The 17,111-nt window shown below is 36.5% G+C and overlaps 1 protein-coding gene across 4 annotated transcripts; it reads left to right on the top strand.

Moving 5' to 3' along the window:
* Positions 1 to 996: 996 nt before the first annotated feature.
* LOC132641520 (alpha-amylase 3, chloroplastic) lies at positions 997 to 16,728 on the top strand. 4 transcript variants are annotated; one of them, XM_060358547.1, is made up of 13 exons: positions 1,001 to 1,356; positions 5,029 to 5,159; positions 5,415 to 5,469; positions 5,645 to 5,746; positions 5,870 to 6,020; positions 6,459 to 6,808; positions 9,331 to 10,001; positions 10,606 to 10,795; positions 12,458 to 12,564; positions 13,671 to 13,920; positions 14,053 to 14,175; positions 15,321 to 15,488; positions 16,109 to 16,728. In XM_060358547.1, the coding sequence occupies exons 1-13, from the start codon at positions 1,087 to 1,089 to the stop codon at positions 16,265 to 16,267; spliced, it is 2,727 nt and encodes a 908-aa protein (XP_060214530.1). In that variant the 5' UTR covers positions 1,001 to 1,086; the 3' UTR covers positions 16,268 to 16,728. The 4 variants fall into 4 exon arrangements, with proteins under 4 accessions (XP_060214533.1, XP_060214532.1, XP_060214530.1 ...); XM_060358548.1 differs by having other exon boundaries at positions 5,870 to 5,963; XM_060358550.1 differs by lacking the exon at positions 16,109 to 16,728 and having other exon boundaries at positions 997 to 1,356; positions 14,846 to 15,369.
* The last annotated feature ends 383 nt before the right edge of the window (positions 16,729 to 17,111 follow it).

A 17,111-nucleotide genomic window follows, 5' to 3' on the forward strand; every position in this document is an offset into this window, starting at 1 on the left:
AATTATTATAGAAAAATTGTACCACCCCAAGTCCCACGTCCGCAGCCGATGGAAAGTGCACACCCTTTCGGACAATGAGCTAATATTTTTTTATCATTTTAACACTCAAGTCATTATTTTATTGTCATTATTGTAATAAAGCTCCTGTAAACTACCTCAATTGCCATCAACCTCCTCCACAATATAAAATATATTTTTAAAGACAATACTTTTCTTGATTTGTTCTATCAACTATAATGTCTAGTGTCTCTTGAATCTTAGAACTATTACTTGATTAAATAATTCGATTCTCTGCAGTTAACAGTATATCACTTTGATGAATAGCTCGTAATGCTGCATGTTTTTTAAGACGGGACCTTTTATCATGACTTTTGTTCATTGCATCTACTACTGTACAAATAACATTCGCTGGTTTTAGCAGCATCGCTCCTCTTCTCGTACCTATGAATTCAAAGAAAACATCTTTTTGCCCATTAACCGCAATGAAAGTTATGTGCAAAATGTTTTACAAAACTAAATTGACGGCCAATTAGGATGATAAACTACTCCCTTCGTTCCTTTCTACTTATCTAGTATATTAACTATACATTTTTTTCTTTTACTTATCTACTTTTAGTAAATCAAGAGATTTTTTTTTTCAATTTCGACCTTATTATTAAGTAAAAATTTCTCAAACTTATTAAATTATTAATAATCAAATTTAGATTTTCAAAAAATAGTAAATATGAGTAACTTAGTAAAATAACTTAACTAATGTTTTATCAAAGGGAAGTACAAAATGTATATACTAAAAAGTGAAAGGGAGTATTATTGCAACAACCTTCTTGTTTTTTTAAAAAAGTTGGAGGAGTGTGTCACTAATCGTGTAGTTGAAGGTATCTGATCATTAATCCAGATTACTTTAGGGGTGCTTTTCATAATAATCCTCTTAAAAAAAGTAAAGATTTTTTTTTCCAAAAGTGTTTGAATCGCACACGGAATAAATATCCATGCAAAAGCGATGGCTTTATTTCCTTCTCTCTTTTTTCTCTCATGTTTTTCAGGTGAGAGATCTAGTGTATAGTGACCGGAAAATTAAAATAAAAAATGTCAACACTTACTATAGAGCCTCTCGTCGGCAATTATCTCCGACGAAGCCCAAAACTTTATGAAAATACAAAAACAACCCCTCATTTTTTTCTTAATTACTGCCGGAGACCGCAACTTTCCCGTAAGGCAACTTTGAGATTCTGCAACTCAGGGCGTAGACGGACGTTACCTCTAAGAGCTAGCTCCACCGATGCTGCCGTCCTTGACACGTCGGAAAAGTCTGACGTCGTTTTAACGGAGACTTTCTCGTTGAAACGACCCCAAAGGGTAAATACTTGTATTATATATATATTACTACTATATATAAGGGCAAACTTAGGAACTTTTATAGTCCTCACAATAATTTCCAAATTTTTTTAATTTTTTTTAATTAATTACTTTTAGGTCCTAATGTTATTTAAGTTAATTTTCTTTTTGTTTTTTTCTTTTTTATCTTTAAGGTCTATTTTTCAAAAGTTATGAACCTTCTACCTCATTTTTTATGTTGATATTCGCATTTGAGCCCAATTAATCCAGATAATTTACACTGTATTTCGCCCATTCGAGAGAAGCGCTCCCTCCAAAGATTTTTTCCATATCCATGTTCGAATCCCTAATTAAGGGAGGAGCAGCTCCATCCGTTACGCAAGTTAAATTATGTATTTGTCTTAAAAGTTCATTAACTATGTATAGATTATTTATTTAGAACTAAATAACTTCAGAAAATTAAGATACATAACTTATAAATGTCAAATTCTGGCTCCGCATTTGATTTTCATCAAAATGGAAGTTAAAATATTAAAGGAGTGGAATGAAAGTTTTGCTTTCATATATTGAAAATATACTTATATGAAATTTAATTATTACTAACGTAATTACCCACTTGTGGGATTACAATGGGTATATGGTTGTTGTTGTTGTACACTTGTACTAACACAAATTATATTTCTTTAATTAAAATATCTACTTTTATATCTTGAGTAAGCCCGGGCCTCACATAACTAGTATATATACACACACACTAATCCCAATTTTTGTGGCACCGTTTGACTTGACATAAAGTTTAAGCAAGAAAAGAATACTATTCTGCGTGGTCGAAAACAAAACTTAGAAGTTTTTTTTGTGGCTATAAATCATTTCATTAAGGGTATTAGAGGAATTATAAAGTTAAATTGTTTCTGATTTGATTATAGAAATGCGATTTTTTTTTTTGGGGCAGACTAAAAAGGGCAAGGTGCCGCATAAATTGGGCAGCGGGTGTAGTTTTTTCGTGTGTGTATATGTATTAACCTGCCAAGGTAGGGGTAAGGTCGGCGTACATTCTACCCATGCCACTTTGTGAGATTACAGTGGCTATGTTGTTGTTGTATTTGCAGATTCGTACATTGCGTGCTCTAAATTTTGCTTGAATATTCATTGGATCATTAGAAATGAGAGATTTTTCTAGGAATTAATGAGTATTTGCAGCTTGAGGAATTGAGTTTTTCGCGTTTCCCGCCATTTCTGTGAAGAATTTCTTTTTTCTTGTTAACAGAAAATTACGCTCTATGTCTACTGGGAGAAAATATTTACGCCACGTAGCCCATACTTTGAGTTTGTTGCCCGTTTTAGCCCATATTTGTATATAAACACCTTGTATAACTATTATACACGTTTATATAAGGTTGATACATTATGTATAATGTTTTCTCCCAAATATAATGTTGTATAATATTGTATATTGGCTACATGGCGTAATATTTTATGTTGGGCTGTATATTTTTGAGAATTTCCCATACTTGTATTAGATTTATTTTTCGTGTGTATTGTTATTATACTAGATTGTTCAGTGAAGCAACTCAGGAGGCTGACTTGGAAGTAAGGCTTGGTACCCAGGCCATCCAGAAGAAAAGTAGTTTCAAGTACCTTGGGTCTATTGTGCAAGGCAGCGGGGAGATTGACGATGATGTCACACATCGTATTGGGGCAGGGTGGATGAAATGGAGGCTTGCTTCCGGAGTGCTATGTGACAAAAAGGTGCCACCAAAACTTAAGGGCAAGTTCTACAAAGTGGTGGTTAGACCGACTATGCTGTATGGGGCGGAGTGTTGGCCAGTTAAGATCTCTCACGTTCAAAAGATGAAAGTTGCCGAGATGAGAATGTTGAGATGGATGTGTGGCCACACCAGGAGTGACAGGATTAGGAATGAGGATATTCGGGATAAGGTGGGGGTGGCCTCGGTGGAAGACAAGATGCGAGAAGCGAGATTGAGATGGTTTGGGCATGTGAAGAGGAGAGATACAGATGCCCCAGTGCGGAGGTGTGAGAGGTTGGCCATGGATGGTTTCAGACGAGGTAGGGGTAGGCCGAAGAAGTATTGGGGAGAGGTAATTAGACACGACATGGCGCAATTACAGCTTACCGAGGACATGACCTTAGATAGGAGGGTTTGGAGGACCCAAATTAGGGTAGAAGGCTAGTAGATAGTCTCGTTATCCGTTCTTATTAGTAGTCGCATTATTGCAATATAATTTCTTGTGCTCCGATTTCTGCTATTATCTGTTATTATGTGTTATTTCCTGTGCTTTGGTTATCCTGTGTCATCTGCTCTGATTTCTGCTATTATCGGTTATTTTCTGTGCTCTGATTATCCTGTATTATCTGTGTCGCTTGCATTATTTCATTTTCATATCGCTTTAAATCTCTTATCCGAATCTCTTAACCTTATCTAACCGTATCTGACTTCTTTTTATGCTTTTATTGAGCCGGGGGTCTTTCGGAAACAGCCGTCCTACCTTGGTAGGAGTCAGGTCTGCGTACACTCTACCCTCCCCAGACCCTACGATGTGGGATTTCACTGGGATGTTGTTGTTGTTGTTGTTGTATTGTTATTATACTAGAGATTCTCAGATTTGTACATTGCATGCTCTATTTTTTGCTTGTAAATTCATTGGATCATTAGAAATAAGAGATTTTTATTGGATTTAATGAGTATTTGGAGCTTGAAGAATTGAGTTTTTCGCATTTCCCGCCATTTTGTGAGGAACCTCCTTTTTGTTAAATTACCCAAGCGGTTTAAATTATTCAAAAAATAGTATTGTTTGTTAAGTATTTGTATGCAGTTTTTTTGTGTGTATATATATGTGTATTGACCTAGAGATTCTCAGATTTGTACATTGCGTGTTCTATTTTTTGCTTGAAAGTTTATTGGATCATTAGAAATGAGAGTTTTTGTTGGAATTAATGAGTATTTGGGGCTTGAAGAATTGTGTTTTTCGCGTTTCCCGCCATTTCTGTTAAGAATTCCTTTTTATTAAATTACCCGAGCAGTTTAAGTGCCAGTTTGGCCATGGGTATTTTTCACCTCTTTCCTGTAATTTTATTTCGGAAAACTGTTTGGACATGGAATTGTTACAATTTTCCGGAGAATTCGAAAAACTTCATATAACTGATTTCACAATTTTCACTCCACATAACTCACAAATATTCAAAAACAACTCCAATTTGTATTCATGTCCAAACACAACTCCAATTTCCAAATACCATTTTCAACTTGAAAACATTTTTTTTTTTTTCAAATTTCACAATTTTATGTCCAAACACCCACTAACTTATTCAAAACATTGTTTGAATTGCTGTTAAGTGTAAAATCAAACTCTTCATGATTTGGAGTCGTGTATTCTCTGTTGGTTCAAGAAATTTATCCCTGTTTGGACCAGTGTTTAGCAATTCATATTATATGTTCGCATAAAGGGAGAAAAAAGGAAGAAGAAGAAGACTGGTCAAGCTTACAAAAGGAGAGAGAGAAACTGAATGTTTCGGCCTTCATTATTCAATGTGCAATTTTCTTTAATATATTTGAATCTCCTCTGTTTTCTTTGTTAAATATTTGTGCTTTGTGTAAGTGTTATTTGGTTTGGCCATTAGTGATATAGAGAAAGATTAAGAGGCGGTGTCATTGGCTTATTTTGGTATTGCAGGCTGAAGGAAAGATAGCCATCAGATTGGATAAGGGGAAGGATGAAGAGAATTGGCACCTCTCTCTGGGATGTACTGTGCCGGGAAAATGGATTCTTCACTGGGGGGTCCACTATACTGGTGATGTTGGCAGGTTAGTCTGGTTTGATAGATGGAAGTACTGCTATTTTTTTGTATTTTGGAGGTAGGAATAACTAGGTGAATATATTTTACAATATCATGGATAGAAAGGAATTAACTGTAATGTCAAGTTGTAGTCGTTAAGATGGGGATAATAGCCTTTTATGTTCTGATTTGGAGATTTATACCTCATGAACTTGTGCTAAAATAGTCATTAAATTCCTAAAGACTCAGGATTGTTTGTAAATTTTTTATTTTAATCTGGCAGTGAATGGGATCAACCTCCTCCAGAGATGCGGCCCTCGGGTTCAATCGCCATAAAGGTGTCTACTACTCTCTCTCTTGCTAGTTCGCCTCATCCCTGTTCTATTAATATTTCTTCTTGCATGTGAATTTAATCGCTTTAGTTTCAATCTCTGTGAAGGTGTCCATCTACTTCTTTCCTACATTTGCTTTCTCATATTTTTTCTCTAAATGTGAATCTCATTGCCGTTACAGGATTATGCAATTGAAACCCCTTTGAAAGGAGAAACACTTCAAGAGGTGAAGATTGACATAAGTTCTAAGTGGTCTATTGCAGCTATAAATTTTGTTTTGAAGGTTAGCTTCTATGCTTAGATTTTTCAACTTTCTTTCTTTATGTATGCTGCTCCTCTGATAGCTTTAGTTTTCACTTTTTTGGTGGTGATGGTGCTTTGGTGTTGGTTTATTTTGATGATGCAGGATGAGGAAACTGGAGATTGGTATCAGCACAAAGGGCGGGACTTCAAGATTCCTCTTACTGACTACCTTGAAGATGATGCTAATACTGTTGGAGGTAAAGAGGGATCAGGGATATGGCCAGGGTTTCACTTTTTGTTGCGAAATGCATACCGTATGTTCATATTTCTTGCCTCTCCCTTATATTCAATCTTTATCACGTCTTTCATGTTAGCCTGGCTGACTTTCTCCGGAGAGGAGAACTAACTCAATTGTGTTGAAACCTGTCTTTTCTAAATATGAAGATTGTTCACCCAGGCTAAACAAGAGTTGTATCTGTTTATGGTATGTTGGTATATCTGTTGATGCACTACTTTACTGTTTTGAGTTTCTATATTTCCAAGCTATTTTGTATTATAAGTTCTAATACTATAGTAGTTTCTAATCAAACCATTCCTCTGCTTAGCTAAAATATCAGCACGGGCAGATAGATCCGTTATGTCTTATATTGTTTGAGTAATTCTGTGTCTTTCCAAATAATTCTGTGTCTTTCCAAATTCAAGCTGTACTGAGAAAAGAAAGTGACAGTTCAGTGGCTCTTCTTTCATTGCAGGACCGCTAGGGCAGCTGTCGAACATCCTCCTTAAGCCAGAAGCTGCTCCTTCTAAGGAGGAATCAAGCAGCAATGATGGGCCTAGTGTGAAAAACAGGCGTCTTGAAGGATTCTATGAGGAGCATTTCATAGGAAAAGAGACTATTGTTGATAACACATTGAGTGTCTCTGTTAAGCAGTGTCCAGAGACTGCCAAGAATATTTTGTATATAGATACCGACTTACCTGGAGATGTAATTCTTCACTGGGGAGTCTGCAAAGATGATGCTAAAAGATGGGAACTTCCTGCAATGCCATATCCAGCGGAAACAGTAGTTTTCAAGAATAAGGCACTGCGGACTTTGCTCCAGGTACTTACTTTTGGGCTAATGAACTTCCGATTCCTTGTGTGGTTCATCTCTAGCAAGAGTTCATGCCTTTAATGTTAGCCAATCAAAATGCTGTTCTCACCAGCAAGTCATTGGGTTCTACAACCAGGTTTCTCCTGACCTGCTATTGTAGATTTGTGGTCATAGTAATCTCCAATCCTTTATTTTTCCAAGTGCTTTACGCCTGGAATCTTCATGTATACTCCCTTCATCCAAGTTAGAAGGCTTTGCTTGACTTGGTGTGTTTATTGGAAAAGAGTTGAACATGTGAAATCTTTAGTAATTGTTAGGGGGGAACATGTGGGCCTAATATGATGACATTTTTGGCTTCAGAACATAGAGTAAAAGTTGTATTTTAAAGAGTAAATCTTGTGGCCTTACATAACTTTTTCAATATCTAAGCTGTAGTAAAGCTTTTCTGGACACAATATTGGGACGGTCCAAAAGAGGAAAGTACAATAACTCAATAATAACTAGACCACAGTCCCAAACAAGTTGGGCTTGGCTATATAAAACCCCACTCACCATGTTCCCCACTTAAATTCATCTCAAGCTAACATTATACTCCAAAAGAGGGAAGTAAGATTACTTTTTCTGGGATAGATGGAGTACTGTTTTTCTTCCTCTTTTTTTTTTTTTTTTTTTGGGTGCCTCCTTCCCACTGGTCTTGTGTTTGTTATTCCTTGGATGGATCTACTGCTTTTAATATATTGGGTTCCTTGGGAAATGGAATTTGGTTACCCTACACCTTCTGCTTGAAAGTGGCTCAGTAGTTCTGGACATGAAACAGGGCTTGTTGGTGTAATGTGTAAGGTTATGTATCTGTAATAGCTAGTATCTGTATGTCCAGAGAAACTAACCTTTCTCTTCTTCTTTAATGAATGAAGGGACATTATAACCTTTTCTATTTTAAGATTTTTAATCGGTTGGTCCAATTTATGTTGGTTTTTGGTTCAGTTAAGTCTAGCAAGGATTTAATATTCTAGTCATTGAAAATGCCATGTGAATCGATGTAAAGGAGTGAGTCTAGGTTGCTGGTTCAATTTTGTAAGCACTATCTTGATGCTGGTATATTAATCAAACTACTTATGAAAAGGAAAAATGGAAGTGTCATGTGGATCTGTTTCTTACCAGTAAGTCATTGGATTCTACCAGCCATGCTTTTCCTAACTTGCTATTTTGGAATAGATGCTGCCGTAACCTCCAATCATGGATTTTGTGGAGTGCTTAAAACATGGAATCTTCATTGATACTCCCTCCATTCAAAATTAATTGTCTTAGGGTAATTCAGCGTATCAGTTAAAGGAAGCGTGCAAGACGTAATTTATTTAGTATTTCGTGGGGGAATATGTGGGCGCGGTATGTTGATTTTTGTGGTTTTAGAGAATAGAGTAGATTAAATATAGTATTGTAAAGTGTAAAATGGGAGCCTACATGATTTTTTGAGTGCATAAACTCTATAAAAAAAAATATATAAAAGAACTTTTCTCTTAAGAAAGTGGTAACAATTTTGGATGGTCTGCAAAGGATAAGACATTTTCCTTATGAGATAGAGGGAGTACTATTTTATTTTGTTTCTCTTTCCCATTTGGTCACTTGTTTATCCCTTTGATATCTACTATACTGCTTACATTTTAGTTTCCACGGATCATAGAATCTTTTCCTTCTCTACGCATAATTAGTGAAAGTGGCTGAATAGTTCTGGACATGAAATGGGGCTGCTATGGCACGGCAGATTGCTTAACATGTGCAAGTTTTTACTAGCACATATACATCAAAACAACTAGCCTTTCTTTTCTTCTTTAATGAATAAAGGGATGTTTGATCTTTTTTCCCCAGATTTTAATCTATTTGCTCGTTTTTATAAGAGGGAAATTCCAGCATGTAGGGAAAATTAAAACAATTTTTTTGCTAGGGAACTTAGAATCATCTAGACTGCTATCAGTTGAATATCTAACGTGTAAATAGAGACGATGCTTGATGTTTGTGTACCGTGATTAGAGGAGAAAGTACAAGGAAGTTAGTCGTTTGGGAACGTGAACATATTCTGAACTAATGCTTCTCATGAGGAGGCTTAAACATGACTGTATGAAAAGATAAGGTCCAACCTGGGCAAATAAGTTTGCTACTGTCATCAAGCACTTAAAAGTTTGCAATATTTTCCCTTCAACAACTGTTGTATTTTAGATTTTCCCTGAATCTCCCCATGATGGAAGGGTCCGATAGAATGGTGCGTCTAGCATTCTTTTCATACACTAGTTTATGTCTCCACAGTTAGGATTTGGATGTATGCAGCGCACATCTGTTACTTAGAATGGATCCATATGCGAAACAAAGTTGCAATGCCATACTTGTGGGTCTCTTTCTCTTTGGGTTATCATCTTGTTCACTTTCCTTTTCTAGATTCTCTTTGGAAAATTTCTCAGTATCCCGAAAAATATAGTAACCTTTTGTTTCTAAGACCAGCTACCTTTGCATGTTGATGATATATTCTCCCGTGACAGAGAAAAGAGGGAGGCAATGGTTCTTCGGGACAGTTCACTTTGGATGGAGGACTTTCCGGATTTGTTTTTGCGGTGAAGCTGGATGATGATACGTGGTTAAATTGTAAGGGAAACGACTTTTATATACCTCTGTCAAGTAGCAAGCATCAGTCTAGCACCATACATTTGGAGGAGAGAAAACAAAACGAGGAGTCAAATTCTTCCAAGATAGTCAACAGTTCACCTGAGGAGAATCAAACAGTGTCTGTGTATACTGATGATATAATAAAGGAGATAAGGAATTTGGTGAGTGACATTTCCTCTGAAAAGAGCCGGAAGACAAAAAGCAAGGAAATACAGGAAACCATTCTTCAAGAAATTGAGAAGCTTGCTGCAGAAGCTTATAGTATATTCAGAAGTTCAAGCCCAGCAATGTCAAAAATTGTGGTTTCTGAAGCTGAGGTTTCACAAGCTGACGTGAAAGTATCTTCAGGAACCGGTACAGGATTTGAGATTTTGTGCCAGGGTTTTAATTGGGAATCTCATAAATCTGGAAGATGGTACAAGGAGATGCATGAAAAAGCTGCAGAGTTATCTGCACTTGGATTTACTGTCATCTGGTTACCTCCACCAACTGACTCAGTGTCACCAGAGGGATACATGCCTACGGATTTATATAACTTAAATTCCAGGTATTATGATCAAATCCTCTTCGCTTTCATTTTTGGTCTAATTTATTGCGTAAGTCATGGATATCCCATCTGGATTTATGAGATGAAGTTATAAGTATCTCATACGATTTCTAGTATTTGTTTCATTATAATTTAAAATAGGAAATACACCAAATATTAGGAAGGGCAGTGTCATGTTAAGGTTTTACTGGCGAGAATTCAATTTCTCGTCTAGTAGCTCTTCATTTGAAGTTATAATAGGGGATATGCCAACAATTAAGAGGGGGCACATTGCTCGTACTTCGTCATTCCTATTTCCAATCTCTTCATTTTATACTCGTTTGTTATGATTAAACATGAAAAGTGGCTTGCAACAAGAACATCTGTTTTGTTCTTTTGATTTACTGAAGCTGCTTTCTGTCTCTCTCTGGTTCAAGCAGACTGTTCCTTAGTACAGAATTTAGCATCTTATTTTTATCCTTCATGTTGAGCAATGATTAGATAGTTCCTACTAGGTAAATGAGACTTAAATGAATAAAATTTACTGCTCTCTCGATTTGTGCCTTTCTATCTGTACTTGTTTAGGGTATCTCATTTTTGTGTGATTTTCCTGTATCTTTGTCAGATATGGTAGTTTTGATGAATTGAAAGTTACAGTAAAGAAATTCCATGAAGTGGGCATCAAGGTTCTTGGTGATGTTGTCTTAAATCATAGATGTGCAAGTGAACGGAATCAAAATGGTATATGGAATATCTTTGGGGGTCGGTTAAATTGGGATGAGCGTGCAGTTGTTTCTGATGATCCACATTTCCAGGTATGTATTTCTCTTTAGATTTTTCTGTGCTGTTGTACTAGCAAAGGAAACTTTTGCAGTGATGCTTGTCCTTCACTGGAAAAGTAGAAATAATCACAAATTCAGAGAGGATGAAGTAGCAAACTGGAATATTTGGGAATGTGCTGGTCCACCACTGGGTGAATAGTATACTCCTTCCACATTTTTGTTATTTGAAATCAATTGCAGTGATATGAAAAAGTTTACATTAAAATATTTTTGATATGTGAAAACAAGGGTTTTCAAAGGACTGTTGGAGTTGGAAAAGGTGAAAGGTCTAAATGTCTCTGTCTATTGCTCATCGTAATGTGGCACTAGTGATTTTGCTGTATCAGTTGGAACTTCATGGTAGGAGTAACTGAGACTCTTGTTCAAACTAACATTACGGTTCTTTAGCCTTCTAATATGCTTATAACTGAAAAACTAGAACCATGTGCTCGATATATCATTTAAAACACATTTAAATCTTGAAAACTGAATGAAGCTCTAAGTATATTATATGTGTGTGTGTGTGTTTATATAAACACATATGGCTGTAGTAGGTTAACATCGTTCCCATTTTTTATTCTCAAATTTGTCATTTATGTTACATTACTATCTCTTTCATTATAAGGATATCTTTGTCTTTTTTCGGGAAATACCAAACAAATCCTTGCTTCTTATGGTCCCTGTCTGTTCTTTTCTCTTTTGCCATTCCTCTCAATTTGTTCCAGCATCTCCTTCCTCTTTTTCCTCTGCCATTTCTTTTTCTTTTTGTTTTCCCTTCTTCATATTTTGATCTGTGGTGCTAGCCATTGCAACACTACCGTCGTACTGCGGAACTCCATTGGAACCACCACCATCGGCTTCAATTTTGGACTAGTAGTGGAAGCCCATGCCTGAACATTTTGCTTTGTACATTTTCCAGCATACATTGTTTTCTGTAGTCTTTGAATTAATCACAAACATGTGTAATTGGAAATGATCCAAGACAGAAGAATGATTAATGTGGTTGCTATTCTCGTAGTTGATTTAGAAGTTGCTATCATTGGATCATCGATGCTCAAAATTATCCCGTGAGAGAGAAATCTAAAAAGAAGAAGAGAGTAACTAAGGGGAAAGAGGGACGAGGAAAAAGAAAATAAGGGGAAAGAGGAAGGAGTTTGGCTCAAACACACGAAAATAACCTGAAGCGATAAAATGGCAAAGGTAACTTAAAGGGAAAATTTGAGAACTGAAAAATTGAGACAATGCTAACCTACTAAAGCAAAACCCATAAATATGGTTGAAGCTCCTTGGGGGTTGGGTGAAGCAGAAAAAAGGAGTCCAAAAGCGTCATCTTTTACCGGTTGCTCTTATCTTCCTTCCAGAGTGCATTATCTGATTTCAATTTTGCTTACTTCCAAAAGTAGATGGTGTGTGTGAGGAGGTGCACTTTGCCATACTCATTTGATTTTCATTTGTGCTTTAAAATTGACTAGCTTACTGTTTAAAGAATCTATTAATCGCCAAAGAAATGTTCTGCGACTCCTTACTATGGTTTAGCCAGAATGATCCAGACATTGTGGCTATTATAACATTTTTGCTTCCCCTCAATGAAATACTGACTGATTTTACAAGATATGCTGAACCAGATGTTTGAACTACCTTTTCTTTTATCTACAGGGAAGGGGCAATAAAAGTAGTGGAGATAATTTCCATGCTGCTCCTAACATTGATCACTCCCAGGATTTCGTGAGAAAGGATATCAAGGAATGGTTGCTCTGGCTGAGGTTCAACTCTCTTTGCTTTGACCTATATCGATCTTCTTTTTCCTCCTTCATATTTTTCTGTTTTATTCTCGTTTGAAGACCGTCTGATGGTTAAATCAAGAGAATGTCATCCTTGTCTTGTAATGCCTGAGCTTTTAGTGACCTAGGATCTTCAGCAATAATTACATAGGCGTTGTCAAAATAAACATCCTTTGATGTCTGTAAAACCAGGGTTAAATTTTAATTGACCAAAGCATATTTAGCATTACATATTAAAATGCAAAGCGCTTGAGCAAAGTGAAGGGGTTTTCTACTGTGTCTATGTCAAGCACATTAGAAAAGGAAGCCAGCAGGATATAGATATCAGGTGATTCAGACAGGACTTCTGGTTTTCTGGAGATTGATGCATTCTGTGGCAAGAATAGGAAAGAGACGGCAGATTGAAATTGGAGAATGCTTAAAGAGAAGACTTGAAATATACTGCTATCACTCTGGAAGACATCAGATGCCAATTTTTAAAGAAATTCACCATGATTCAAGGGAAACAATTGTTAATTGAAGGCAGTTAAAATTGAGATTGTGGTTGGCAAGGGGACTAGATTACTTGCTCCACACTAATGCTTTGATTCAAAATGTGAAAATTAAATAAGGTGCAACGAATATCCTTTATGAACATTCAGAAACAAATACTTTAATGATAGTTGAAAATTCAATTACGGCTTTCTTTGCTGCACTATCCATATATTTTGAAACAGAAAAACAGTATCAGTAGGTCTTACTTTAATCATTTGCATATAGCAGCGGAATAGAATCTCATCCATGTCGACTAGATGTTCTTGTTTTATCCCATCCACTCCTCTGGAATTAACTGTCTTTGCATTGCACCCGCTCATAAAGACGACAGTGAAATGCCAAGTCAAGTTGCACAACTATTAATCTGCTAAGAAATTGGTATTTCTCCATCTGTTTCATGGGCGTTTCTGCCTCATTGTATGAAGATGCTGTTTTCTTGCTATACGATACAATATAAGTGTCTTGTCTTTCATTTTTCCATGTGTTACTCAAGAATGTCTCATCTTAAAAGGTCATCTTGTAACGAATTTTTAATAGTAACGCTAGTTTGGCAGGGAGGAGATTGGTTATGATGGATGGAGGCTGGATTTTGTTCGTGGTTTCTGGGGTGGTTATGTGAAGGATTACTTGGAAGCAACTGAGCCTTACTTCGCTGTGGGCGAGTATTGGGATTCCCTCATCTATACTTACGGAGAGATGGATCACAATCAAGATGCGCATCGGCAGAGAATTGTTGACTGGATTAATGCTACTAATGGAACTGCAGGAGCATTTGATGTGACAACAAAGGGAATTCTTCATTCTGTAAGTGTTTCAAACTTTACTCCTGGCACAGTGGATGCAACTACTTGACCGGCAGTATGTAATAAAAGAAAGGATAGGGAAATCAGTTTTTCTAGTGTTAACAGCATTCTCTTTCAAATTTTATGTAATTAGGCAATTGGGAGATGTGAATACTGGCGATTATCGGATCAGAAAGGAAGACCTCCCGGTGTTGTTGGATGGTGGCCATCTCGTGCTGTTACCTTTATAGAGAATCATGATACAGGTTCTACACAGGTAAATATGCTCTTTATTTATCAGAGGATTAAAGAGGCTCCTCTCTTGATCTTACACAGTGATAAAAGGGCTTTTATGAGGAGGCAGCTAGTTCAGCATGTCCGCTGGCCTGAACCAATTTTATGCCTTTCTTGATTATTCAGTTAATTTAATACCTTTTTCCTGCATAGTGTGGTTGGATCCCTCAAGCATGAGAGCTAAATGTTCTGATCCCTCAAGCATGAGAGCTAAATGTTCTCTTGAATCCTGGGAACTACCTACAAATGTTATTTAGAGTTAGATATATCATGATGAAATGGAATCCCTGTAGCGTCTCTTCTATTGGCACTAGTGCACAGCTGTGACCACCATTAGGAAGCTAAGTTACGCGGACTCTTCATTTTGATGCCGCACCCATGTCGGATTCTCCAAAAGTATTTTGGAGAATCTGACACGCACCCGTTGACATTTTTTACGAGTCCGAGCAACATAGTTAGGAAGAATAGTTCTCCTTGGAATCAGTGAAGAAACTAAAATCCTTGTCCAAGTTGTCAACTTTGATTTTCCCCAGTTTCTTTTCTCTTGATGTTCCACAATTTGCTTGTCGATATCTCTTTATTTGGCAAAAGTTCTAGCAACACAAGGCTGTAAAATTCTTCAGCATCTTTTTTTTTTTTTTTTTTTGGTACAGGACATCTCTCTTAGGTTCCATTTGGACTCATTGATTAAAATCCATGCACTTGAGCTGAATTTTTTTCCAAGATGAACTAATGGGATAATTGTAAACTTTGAAATGGCTTTTGTCTCCCAATTTAGGTAGCACTCCAAACTCTTCCATTGATGTAATCTTTTTTTATGTTTTCACAAGTACTTAGCTTGTAGTTGCAAATTTAGAAGTCCTCACGAGCCCAATGCAATCAAATAACCAAATGGAACCCTTTCTCTTTTACTTGTTTGGGTTACTTGCATAACCTTATTTTAGTTCCATATTCTTCCGTCTCAGGCTGAACCTCTAGTCAAATCTGTAGGGCTTGTCATATGATCTCCTCAATGGGCTTGTGATTGATTATTGTAATAGCTGATATCATGGAATAATATTAAGCATAAGAATTGACTTGTTTTTCATCCTTAATATTTTTTCCTGTATCTTTGGCTTTTCCTTGAAGGGTCATTGGAGATTTCCTGGTGGGAAGGAGATGCAAGGTTATGCCTATATCCTGACTCACCCTGGAACCCCATCAGTCTTCTTTGATCACATTTTCTCTGGTAATCGATCTGAAATAGGAAATCTTATCTCACTCAGAAAGCGGAACAAGATCCACTGTCGGAGTACGGTAAGTCTGAAAAACATGTTGAGTGCTGCAGGTTCGTTTTGACCTCTGAGGTTAATTTCAGCTTAATCTGAAAATTGAAGTGGTTGATTGAGTTTGAACGAATAGGACGGTGAGAAGAGGAGAACAGACATTCTGCATATTTCTTCAGTTAACATGCTCGATTCCCTTATTTTCTGTTCTGACCAATCAATGTGAAACCAACTCATTCTTAGAATTGCTCTATGATGATACAGTGAAAAGGACCTCTAAAAAACTAACAAATGCATATTACATGCATGCAATACATGAAACCTTGGAAGCACTTTAGGGAAGTATCAGGTTATAAGATTGTCATAAGGTGAAAAATTATAGTATTTCAGAAGAAAGTATGTTCGGATGGTATTTTTGTTGATGAATTCGACACATATATTCAAAATGCTAACAACACTGGAACTGGTATTTGCCAGTTCAGCTGTAATCATTCTGCATCCAGTCAGATATTTTTTATGCTTAGGTTTATAAATCGTTACGAGCTTTTTTATTGTAAATTCTGTTCTTATGGCCATTATCAAGTTATCTTTTCCTACTATGGTTGCAGAACCAAAACTAGTTCTAATATGCTAAGCTTTCTGTCTGATCAGGTCGAAATAACAAAGGCCGAAAGGGATGTTTATGCGGCAGTTATTGATGATAAGGTAGCTGTTAAAATAGGACCAGGCCACTATGAGCCTCCAAATGGGCATCAGAGATGGAAAATGGCTGCTGAGGGTAACGATTACAAGGTTTGGGAATTGTCATGAAAACAATCACTCTCTGCACCTGTACCAATGGACTACTATCCGAACATGTTTGGGGTTAGCATTGCAAATTTCTTTGCCAAGTGACTGGAGATGGGAGGAGTTAATGTTGTAAAAAATGCTGTCCTGCAACATGAATATAAGTTAGTAAATATAGCAAGTACGAAAAGTCACCTGGAAGTGAGCGGAATTACTGATATTTACGTCACTATTGCTGTTAATATTATTACTGTATTCGGAGAAATCACCATGTACACTATATAGATTCAGGTAAAAACTGTATATGATAGATACCACTACATTGTATCGCCTTCTCAGAAGACGAGGCATTGTAGAAACTGTATGATGCAACAACTTGCCATATTGGCAACAAGGCACAATATTTTTTGTATAAATACTGGAATGTACCCATTGTATTCTATTGTTGTATTTGTATTACTAAATCAAGCGTTCCTTGCTCAGAATAGTAGTGTTACAGTTATGTAAATAATCGAGTTACTGGTTCGGCCACTGAAGCTACTGCATGTAAGATAAAAAGCTCCAGCCTTAGGAGCCGTTTGGACATGGTTTGAAACCGGTGGTTTGACAGTTTCAAACCATGTTTGGACATGCAATTTAGATATCTCAAGTTGTATCTTTTCTTATAGACATAAAAACCCCACAAGTTATGAAAAATATCAAAACATTCTTAATTCTTATATAATCTTACCAAATGGGTAAGTCACAGTTTATAATAAAATTAATACGTTATTAGAAAGCCTTTATAAAAAATACAACATCAATTGATCAAATTTTAGCTCAATAAAAATAAAAATTTAACATGAATAGTAATGAGGTAGGTAATGGT

The sequence above is a fragment of the Lycium barbarum genome, chromosome 5 (genome assembly GCF_019175385.1).
Source record: "Lycium barbarum isolate Lr01 chromosome 5, ASM1917538v2, whole genome shotgun sequence".
Classification (NCBI taxonomy): Eukaryota; Viridiplantae; Streptophyta; class Magnoliopsida; order Solanales; family Solanaceae; genus Lycium; species Lycium barbarum.